This window comes from Micropterus dolomieu, linkage group LG02 (assembly GCF_021292245.1).
Source record: "Micropterus dolomieu isolate WLL.071019.BEF.003 ecotype Adirondacks linkage group LG02, ASM2129224v1, whole genome shotgun sequence".
NCBI lineage: Eukaryota > Metazoa > Chordata > Actinopteri > Centrarchiformes > Centrarchidae > Micropterus > Micropterus dolomieu.
In genome coordinates, this window is record NC_060151.1 from 24,683,995 (window position 1) to 24,694,830 (window position 10,836).

Here is a 10,836-nt window from a genome sequence, read left to right on the forward strand (position 1 = left end):
TTGTCTGGAAACCAGCCTTCTTCCCAAAGGCGACTTTCATCTTTATTTGTTTATTTATGTTGTTTATATATGCACTGACCTCAGTAAATTGCCTGCACCTGAACGCAGCATGTGTTGACAGTGACATTGACAGGGAGCACGTGAACAAGAAGTGGGCTTCCCATAACCTAAAATTTGAGCTTTGTGATTAGTTGGTGAATAAAAGGGGTGTGATTCTCTTTATAATTTTCTGATATTGGCTGCAGTTATGCAACGACGTTTTCCTGCAGGCGGCGGCATGGGGGAGAAAGCGTGCTCAGCAGTTTGAGGTAAAGAAAAAAACAGAGACTGAAATGCCACACTTATTAACGTTACTTTCTTCAAAACATTGTTATTACAGGTGATGTCTGTGGCAGGGGATATCTGCTAGCTAACCTCAGTTTACTCAGAGCTTCGTTAGCTAACTTAGCTTACTCTTTAAACTTAAATTGAGTGATGATGGGAGGAAATGCGATATATTTAGTTGTTGTCATCCTAAAATAGACATTTATCTGGAAAGTTCAGGTTAAGTCATCCTGAATTTATCTGGAAAACCATGGACGTCTGCACTAAACCTCTGTGCTACGAGCTCCTGGCAGAAGTAGGAGAGGGGTCCTACGGGAAAGTGTATAAAGCCCGAGAGGTGGGGGAGAAACAGCGCATCCTGGCGGTGAAGAAATTCAACATCCACGGAGACACTTCAGAGACCGGGATCCCTGCTTTTATGCTCCGCGAGGTGGCGCTGCTGCGCAAAATGAAGTACTTCAACCATCCAAACATAGTCAAGTAAGTTTCTTTTACATACACTCAGCTGCCAATTTATTAGGTACACTTAGCTAAAACTAATGCAGTCTAATACAACAGTCTTGCAATAAATCATGAAGGTTAAAATGTTCATGTTAAAATGTTTTGCATTATACAGAGAGGTGTTTCTGTTATTTAGCCTACCCTCATTCATATAAACAGGGTGCAAATTGTTGTGCAGCAGTTACAGTACAAAGTAGGAAATAGTGCAAATGTACAAAATTAATAAAGGTGCAGGTTAAAATAAAACCAATGTACACAATGCCAAAAATACACGGAACAAAATTATAAACACACTTTTTTTGCTCTCATTAATCATGAGCTGAACTCAAAGATATGCAGTTCCATCACACAGCACAGTGCCACAGATGTCGCAAGTTTCAAGGGAGCGTGCAATTGGCATCCTGACTGCAGGAATGTCCACCAGAGCTGTTGCCTGTGAATTGAATGTTCATTTCTCTACCATAAGCCATCTCCAAAGGTGTTTCAGAGAATTTTGCAGTACATCCAACCGGCCTCACAACCGCAGACCACGTGTAACCACACCAGCCCACGACCTCCACATCCAGCATATTTACCCATGCTGTCTGATCAGCATCTTGATATGCCACACTTGTGAGGTGGATGGATTATCTTGGCAAAGGAGAAGTGCACAGATTTTGACAGATTTGAGAACAATATTTGAGATAAATAGGCCTTTTGTGTACATGGAGAAAGTCTTAGATCTTTGAGTTCAGCTCATGAATGGGGGCAAATACAGAAGTGCTGCGTTTATAATTTTGTTCAGTGTATAAACAAGGTTAACGGTAAGGATCATACGTTGCTCATATATCAGGTTGCTTCTTAGTGAGTTGCATAATGATATGTATGTGCAATATCAAATCTCTGATAAGTGTATTTGGTTAATTCAAAATGTTCAATGATTATGTCTGTGATATTGCACGTAATGCCACATTTTGTCCTGTAAAATAATAGAAACATCTGTCACCACAAACTGTAGCCTCCAAAAATGATCACAAAGTTGAATCAACACAGTTAAAACAAAAGCCGAACATTATAACTTTAGGAAGGAAGGATTTATTGTTGCATTAGTTTTAGCTAGATGTACCGCATAAACTAGTAAATGAAATCAACTGGCAACACCTAAAATCGAACAGCATTGTTGTTGCTTTCTGTTAAAAATCTCCACACTTGATTTGCAAAATAGAAGAGGATAACGCTTTTCTGATGCTATTGATAACAAACTCTCGGTGGCAAGAGTGCATCGTGCAGAAGATCATTTTTGCCTGAAAGTTTATATATTCATAAAATGGAAGAAGTATTCGATCCTTCACTAAAATGAAAAGTACAAGTCCTGCGTTTAAAGAGTTAAGTTTACGTACTTACACTTAAAAGTAAAGTAAAAGTAAACTATAGTAGTATCAGAGTATAAAATGTGTTATATCATTGGGTTATAATTACTGATGTTTTAACATGTAAGCAGCATTTTGCTGTTGTAAGCCTTATCGAGGCGGAGCAACATTGAACAATTTCATGTGATATTTTAATGTGGTACATTTAAATATCACATGAATGTGTAAGTTGATCATGTATTTTTGTTTGTTTTCTTCTTCTTCTTTTTAAAACCCTGTCCAGTCCAGCAGTAGTACCCCAAAATTGTTCTTAAATCCAGCAGTTATTCCACCATTTTACAGTGTGTGCTTTGGGAGGAGTGGGATTGTGAGTTGGTGTCGCCCCTGGGCCTGTTATTTTTGGACTTCTCTCTTTCTATGTATGTTTTGGCATGTTTATGTAATAATCTTGTTAGTGCATGCATGTGTTTTCTAATCTCATGCTCATTTAAATATTCAGGCTGTTGGATGCATCTGCTATACCAGTGGGCCGGAGCCTGGACCTAACTCTGGTGCTGGAATACATTGACCAGGATCTGTCCACCTACCTCTCCAAGGTTCCCGCTTCTGGACTGAGCCGTGACTGTATTAAGGTGTGAATTGACTGAATCACCCGACTTATCAAAGTATAGCCGCATGTATTTATGTCTTGAGAAAGCACAGAAACAAACACTCCTATCTACCTATTTAAAATAATGCATGTATCCCTAGAAATATACGGTTTTAATTTTCCCACATTGTGCTCTTCTTGACATTCGTACAGCAAGACACTTATTATTTAATTTTTCTTTTATGTGGACACCTTGACACACACTTGTTCTCTGGTCAGACCTTACAGATCACTCACTCTTAAAACTAGTTCACACTGCACGATTTTAAGCCCGATTTGCCAGTTGGCAAGCTCGGCGGCCGTCAGTCGACAACAGCTGTTTCGTGTGTAGTGTCACGTCATTTCCCGTTTCACATCTCACCTGTGTTTTCTTGACAAAACGTGGTTTGGAGATCAGCTGTCGTTGTCAGCTCCTGTAGTGTGTTACCCCCTGACCAAAGCTAGTGGTGTGTTTGAGTGTTCCTTATTACCAGTTTTATGTATTATTTTAGACACAAGAAGAAAGTGCCTGGATGTATTATTACACCTTGTTGCAGCGTTTACATTGGTCCAGTTTATGTGTTGTATTTACAAATTACTTAAGACATCCAGCTGTTTTTACCTTCTCAAACAGTCATAACGTATTCAGTCATAGAATGCAAACTACCAAGGGTACAGGTCTGTGAATTAGGAACACAGCTCTTGAGACAGAATAGTAAGTGCTGCCATGCTGCTTTCTGTCTGTACAGGATTTGATGCAGCAGCTGCTGCGAGGATTGGACTTCCTACACACAAACATAGTGCTGCACCGTGACCTAAAACCAGAAAACATCCTGGTCAGCAGCCGTGGAGAAGTCAAGATTGCGGACTTTGGACTGGCTCGCATCTACACCTTCAATATCGCGCTCACTCCAGGTGTAAGTGAGGCAACGCGTACGCTCCTTCTGGCATATCTCATTAACTGATAAGTAAAGAATAAAGACTGAAAAAGAACAAGTTTGCAACACTGTTAACTGTAACTGCAGTAATTCTCCTCTAAGACATTTGGAGCCGTTTGTTTCTGGAAACAACACTGTATTGTGTCTATTCCTTGGCCTGAGGTGAAAACTGTTCTTTTGTCACTTCTCCCACCCCTGACTATGTGTCTTTATTTCTTAAATTCTCTCTTCATATGTCCTTCTCTCTCTGTTCAGGTAGTAACGCTGTGGTACAGAGCTCCTGAGGTTCTGCTGAACTCTGTCTACATGTCCTCAGTGGACATGTGGAGCATTGGCTGCATCTTCGCTGAGCTCTTCCTCTTGAGGTAAGGAGAGCTGAGTCTGTGTCTGGCTGGAAGAGATATCTGGCCCTAGAGAGTGTAATGTAAGAGGTAAAATGGTAAAATTTACCACATGACGTGTTCTCCCACAGACCACTGTTTCAGGGATACACAGAGGTACAGCAGCTGCAAAAAATCTTTGAGTAGGTATTTCTTTCTTTCTTTATATCTGTATTAAACATTGGCTCCATGGTGATCTGCCTGTTTGCTCCAAATTGCCCAAACTTTAAAATCAGGCAGTAATTATTCTGTACAAGTTCTTTAAAGCCTTTTGTCTTGCTGAATTAAGAAGTTGCTTACATTTACCTTTTCCTGTAAATAATTATAACTAAGTAAATAAAAAAACATAAAAAGTTAGGACAAATGACCCCACTTGGCAAAGTGGCGGCTGCAGTAGTTATGAGCAGCCTGTTGCTGCTGCTCAGTTCTTTGCTTTACTGTGTGTTTTTCAGGGTAATTGGTTTGCCCAGTGAGGAGGACTGGCCCAAGGACAGCCCGATCTCATACTCAGTCAGCTGGGGACCAATCAAAGGCTCCTGCACCAATCTGCTGCACAACCTGGGCCCAGACGAGAACGACCTACTATCTGTGAGCAGATCTGTGTGTTTTGTTTTAATGACATGTTGCTATGCTTCACATTTCACACCACAGAAAGAGGTGGACAAGAAATGCACTTTTGACCAAGTAGATACACAGACGACATAGACAAAAAATCCAGAGTAATGCTGATTTCTGGTTTGAATTAGTGGTGTAATTGATAAAGTTTTTCAATATAGATATATATTTTTTTTAAATCAAGTAACAGGACTAGGAGTCTAAAACCATCTATGGGGCTTTAGTAAAGCACAGCGTAGCCTCAGTTGTGCCTCTCATGTACAGTATTAGCATACATTTGGGATGACTGAAAACTGGTTATGTTCTAAAAACCCAGAAGGTCTTTTAAAAACCCATCATGTTGTTTCTGAAGGTATTTTCTGAATCCTCAAACATTCTTGTAACTATCTGGATGAAAAAGATTCATCTGTCCATTGAACATCGCAGGTTAATTATCTTATAGAAAAAAACAGTGGTTACCTCTGTGATCCGAATGTATTGTATTACATTAGATGCACAAATTAGGGATAGGCACAGCTAAATGCTAACATCAGGATGCTAACGTGCTGATGTTTAGTAAGTACTATTTTTTTTACGATGTTCACTATCTTAATGTAGCTTGTTAGCATGCTAACTTTTACTAATTATTAGGACAAAAAAGACAGCTGAGGCTGATGGGAATGTGATTAGTTTTGTAGGTATTTGGTCATAAATTAAAGTAGCTTATTGGACAAATAAAAGTTTTGACCTGATAATGGCACTAAATGGAAGATTTCACTTATCTCATATTATTCAAGTTGATACTTCACTAAAAACCACAACTGTGAACCTCATGGTGGCACTAGAAGTAAAGTCAGGGGATCACCAATCAGTAAGAAGCGTCCTCTGTGAACCATGGATGTCTGTACAACATATCACGTCAATCTGTCCAATAGTTGCTGAGATATTTCAGTGTGGACTGACCAGCATTGCTATCCTTGGAGCTATGCAGCTAGCATGGTTAAAGATAGCGAACATTTGCTAGTTACAGCATTTCATAGCATTATAAATAGATGTTTTTGGCTGCTGGTCAGACTGAGTAAGTAGGTTTAAGACGTGTGCATTTGAGAGTTAATGCAGTAGATAATTAACTCAAATAATTGTGATTTAAACAAAAAGGATCATAGTAGCGGCAGTATTTAAACAGTACTTTTCTCTGAGTTTTTTATAAGGTGTGACATCTCCTTACCCGCAGCAATGTTTGGCATTCAGACCGAGCAGCCGTATCTCGGCTGCCAAAGCCCTGGCTCATCCTTTCTTGATGAAGCACTGAAGATTTCAGTCGAATGCTGAGTGGGAGAAGAAAAACCTCAGCTCCTTCTGCTTCCTCCTCATTCTGCTGTCAGCTACACTAACTAGCCTTGTGCCATAAAATCCACTGTACACATTGGTCAGAACGTGCATGGTTTATTGGCCTTGACAGCTTAAAAAAACAGTTCACCAGCATCATGAAAAACTATGGTCAGGTTTAAGGGGAACCACTTTACACCTTAAGTAAGTAAAAAACACATTATGCCTGACTTATGGAACATGTCTATAATGTCACAAGTTACTGGACACAGTAACATAGATTGTGATGAAAATCCAGAAGGTTTATTTGGTAAAACAAAACAGTTTTGACAGTTGAATAGTTTTATTTTTCTTTGTTGTCTAAATTTGACCTGGCTTCATATGATCAGAGTAAAAGTATGTTCTTTGATTTGAGTACTTGTACGTTGTGTATTTCCCCAAAATGTAGTGCTACTTTGTTATTGTTTGTTACTATTAAAAAGAGGGATTTCTGTTTTGTAAACAGCACTACTAACAGCACTATTATGAGCGCAGTTGATGAGTTTGTTTATGTTGCTTCACCGAAGCTATTTTGTTCTAGACTTGGATACACTGGAGGAAATGAAGTAATTTTTGTTGTTTTTGTGAAGATATTTATGGTGCAATCACTGGAATAGATTACACCTGTATTTATGTTTGTATTGACAAATTGTACAAGATATTTTTCTACACCAGTGTCACTGTTTATTCAAGCATTTCTATAAATAACTGTCTCTCAAACCTGTCTCTGCATTTGAATGCAACTCCATCAATAACATTAAAGATTTATTCAGTTAGATTAGAAGATCTGCAGACTTTGGTTCTGTTACTGTGAGTTTGGACAATGACATCTGTACTTCACCTTTTAATGCATTCTGGTCGCCAGCTTTGATGGAATTGATGGATAAACAGAACACATATTTTCCCTTGCAACTACACAGCCTGAACAGAAGGAGGCAGTGCTGAATCAGGGAAGAACCAGTAGAGAAACCAAACTTAAGTTCCAAATACGTATGAAACGTACCAAAGCAACAGAGGAACTGTTATTTTACTTAAACAGTCAGTTCACCTAAATGACAAAACTATTACCCATTCATTTCTAGTGATATGGATGTGCAGAGAGTTTTGATTTTAGGTACAGTATGTGCAAAGGATTTAAAATATCTTAATACAAGAAGTGAGATGTGAAAATGTTGCATTTAATTTTTTTTAAATTTCTTTTATTCATAATTAACAGGCAAAATAACCAAATATAAGTATTATTATTAGCATACATTTATTCAAATATATTATGTTTTGCTTAAGTTATTGCGCATCAATGACATGCAAATTTAATGATTTTATAATAACACAGCAGGCCATACATGGCTACTTGATTATATACCCAGAGAGAAAAAAACCAACCAGTGCTCCAATGCTGGAACAATAATGGCCCCATATTTTCTGTATCTTAATTACTTAGTGGTAATGTAATTAAACACACAATGCACAAGGAAAAAGTTGTGTGCACAATGTATAATAAAATAATTAGTATTCAAACTAGATTGTGACGGAGAGCACACGTTTATGTCTTAGTTAATAAGTGCAAATTAACAAACAACTTCGCAATTGAGCACATTAGGCTACTAAAAACAAAAAAAAAAAGTAACGTGAAGTGAACCTGGGGCCTTTGGAGCTCTTGTAAACGCTACAACAGCTCATGCAACCACATCTCGACGAGGGCAGCGTCTCTCGGCGGCTTCCTGGACAGCAGATGGGGCGTCCCATGGTTTGTCCATCTATTTATATTCTCCCCCTTAATACGGAGAGTCCTGCACAGCTGCGAGTGTGACTACATTTGGAGCGACAGTCCGTACAGTGAAGGGCCAGTGGGTAGTGACCGCCGGTGTGAGAAAGGGGCAGTGGTACAACTCCACATGGCGCGCAGTGCATGTAAGTTAATTCTACATTTATTGTCTCTAATTAGGAGATTACAATTGAACATCTAAGCAGGCGCCAGCTAGGACCAACTGCTGAATATTTTATCACAAGTCACTTATTCCGGTCGCTCCTCTTTTTGAGGTCTGTTCTGTTTGACGTACGAAATTCGTTGTATGCATTGGACATAGGAGTCATGGTGTTCACTTACTTTGTTAGCCTTGTGTGTAAACAACTTACAACATATTATTATCTAAAAATGATCTAAAGTCAGTAACGAGGTTGCAGTTTAATGTTTCCGGCTGCCAGAATATGTTTTACGCACAAGTTACGCACGAAATACGCAAGAATGAAAATGCAAGACCCTTTAATCACCTGTTACTCTTATTACCTGTATGTTACTCTTTATGACCATGTGTCTGGACATTAAGAAAGGGATTGTGATATAATTTGAAATATTCTCACCATCTATGATTTGCCCAATGCATTTCAAATATAAGAAGTTTGACAGTCTAGGTGGATATTTGTTGGACAAATTAATGTAATATTATACGTGTAATGTAAAAACTGCAGTCAGAGCAACTGTTAATGTGTTACATCCCTGTGGGAGCTGACAAGTGGATTATGGTGGTTGCATGAAGAGAAAGCTCTTACTCTCTGCCCTGCTGCTGCATGCCTTTTAATGTGGAGGCCAGGCAAAGGCATAACATTGACTGCAGCTGCTGATGTCAATTTCACATATCTCTGTTTTGCTCCTGGACAATGCATGGCTATGTAAACTCATCAATTTTCATATTATATATTGTGGTACACATGCCTTTTGTACTCACATGTTCAGTGGAAGTGGAAAGGCCTGAAGGAAAGGAAAGGAATGAATGTTCTTGTACTTTAATTATGGAGCTCCACCAGGGGCTTTGGTACAGGACAGGTAGCCCAGCCAAGATAGGTGTAATTGATTGAAGGCTTATTCTTGGCCAGCGCTTTAATCTGGTTTACTGTGCTGCTGCTGGACACTGAGGTCCTTTTGTTATCTAATATGTCTGCACTTTGAGGTGAATCACCCTAGTAGAAAACTACCAATCAGCCCGTAAAAATATCCCCAAAACAAGTCTATAATTGTGTGTTGAAAGTGATATTCCAGTTTTTGAGGAATGCATCTGTTAAACTATATGGATGATTTTATAGATTTTCACTTTCTTTAACTCTCTGGACTTTTTCATTTGAAAATTGTACTACTGTTGGCAGAGAATGGGTCCTGTCTGCTCATCTGCCGGCTTTATTTCAGAGCTAGGGTCTTGTCTGCTCAACTTGCGTTGCCGGATTAGAAGCCCTTGATCCCTGTTGAGCCTCGATGTTATTCTCCTCTCCAATCGACAATCCTCCAGCTTGTCACATGACTTTTGCTCTTTAAAGAAGTGTGGCCAATCTCAACTCTTACTCGGTGTTCTGCCAGCGAAAACATAAATGAGCGTGGCGTCAGTGAGACTGGAGTTGCTTGTTGTTTGCTCTCTGTGGGTCTGCACAGAGAGGTGCGGTGTGGTTGACTGTTTTTGTTTAAAGCGCATGTACACGTGTTTTGATGCGCTGACACATACACAGAACACAAATCCTCAATGTCTGCAAATGTGGCCTTTAGTCTATTTAATGTTACAGATTGTGTGTGTGTTTGGGTGTTTCTGACAGATGAAAGGCAGACCTGACAAATAGTTGTGCAGACTGTGTGTTTAATCAATATCTCTTTTTTCTGTTCACTATATTTCCTGCTGCTGTCTAAGAGGAGAAGCAGACATAATAAAATAAACTTAAAATTCTTTTACTTTGTGAACTCAACTGCCACCAGAAGCTTTCAGTCCCGATGCAGATCTATCTGGTGCACTAAGTCCGTGGCTCACGTCTCTTTGTTCTGGCTCCATTGTGCTTCCTGCATCAGGAATGCTGACATCCACAGTTTTGGAAAACACAGACACACATGCAAACACACATTTATGTTTGTACATATTTGTAAGCACACATAGTAACTCATTTGTGAATCCAGCCGACTGTTAGCTGCTGTCTTTAAATGCAAAATGTGTCATTTCAGTACTATTTATAAGTGGTGTGCAGCCTCAGGCTTTGTTGGTGCTGTTTATTCGCTTCCAGGCAACCATGTAAGCCAACAGGGACTTTTTTTGGCTCATCTAATGTATGTGTGCATGTTGCCTGGGAACATAATTCAGATCATTATATGTGTATTTGAGCATATTTGAAACCACAATTGTTTTTGACAGTTATCATGCTCTATATTATGATACAACAGTCCAACTGACTATGCAGCATGTTAGATAACATTTGAATTCAAGGTTATGCAAAAGACCAGCAAGCCTGCAGACTCAGTGCCAGGGAGGCATGGACCCAGAGTGGAGCTGAGGCGTTAAGTTTCAATGCAAGGGGAGATTCCCGCATGGCACTGCAGGCTGGTGCAGGTCATCTTACATGGACTCAAGCAAGAAGAGCGAGAGACTTAAATGAAGGATGCACTTAAAAAAAAGTTAATATGTAATGAAGGCAGCAGCTCATCAACCACCTTTCTAGGAAGATGTACAGACTGCTGAAGGGCACATGAGTGATGAGTGACAAAAGCAAGTTTCTTACTTGTTTTCTGTTTTCTTATTCCTCTTTCAGGAGCAATGTCTCACTCACCAAGGAACATATTGTTCTGCAACCCTTGATTGGTGCACTCTCAGCAAAGAAGGTCTTTAGGTCCAATGGAATCAGAATTTTGCTGGAGGAAAGTTTGGTTCTCCTGTTTTGCCCATCTGCTTTCTGTTCCTAAATGCTTTGCAAGTATTTGAGAATTGGCTGAATCCTTCTGAGGGACC

At 39.4% G+C, this 10,836-nt stretch overlaps 1 protein-coding gene across 3 annotated transcripts; it reads left to right on the plus strand.

Moving 5' to 3' along the window:
• Window positions 1-159: 159 nt before the first annotated feature.
• Window positions 160-6,802, plus strand: cdk21 (cyclin-dependent kinase 21). 3 transcript variants are annotated; one of them, XM_046040637.1, is made up of 8 exons: window positions 161-308; window positions 539-804; window positions 2,674-2,806; window positions 3,552-3,719; window positions 3,996-4,105; window positions 4,213-4,263; window positions 4,573-4,708; window positions 5,949-6,802. In XM_046040637.1, the coding sequence occupies exons 2-8, from the start codon at window positions 575-577 to the stop codon at window positions 6,024-6,026; spliced, it is 906 nt and encodes a 301-aa protein (XP_045896593.1). In that variant the 5' UTR covers window positions 161-308; window positions 539-574; the 3' UTR covers window positions 6,027-6,802. The 3 variants fall into 3 exon arrangements, with proteins under 3 accessions (XP_045896609.1, XP_045896593.1, XP_045896601.1); XM_046040645.1 differs by having other exon boundaries at window positions 170-308; window positions 544-804; XM_046040653.1 differs by lacking the exon at window positions 4,213-4,263 and having other exon boundaries at window positions 160-308.
• Window positions 6,803-10,836: the final 4,034 nt, after the last annotated feature.

Excerpts from the sequence above, each read along its gene's own strand:
- cdk21 (XM_046040637.1), top strand. The coding sequence starts at position 575 with ATGGACGTCTGCACTAAACCTCTGTGCTACGAGCTCCTGGCAGAAGTA. Across the intron at positions 2,807-3,551 it reads TGAGCCGTGACTGTATTAAG|GATTTGATGCAGCAGCTGCT; the intron begins GTGTGAATTGAC and ends CTGTCTGTACAG. Across the intron at positions 4,264-4,572 it reads CAGCTGCAAAAAATCTTTGA|GGTAATTGGTTTGCCCAGTG; the intron begins GTAGGTATTTCT and ends TGTGTTTTTCAG.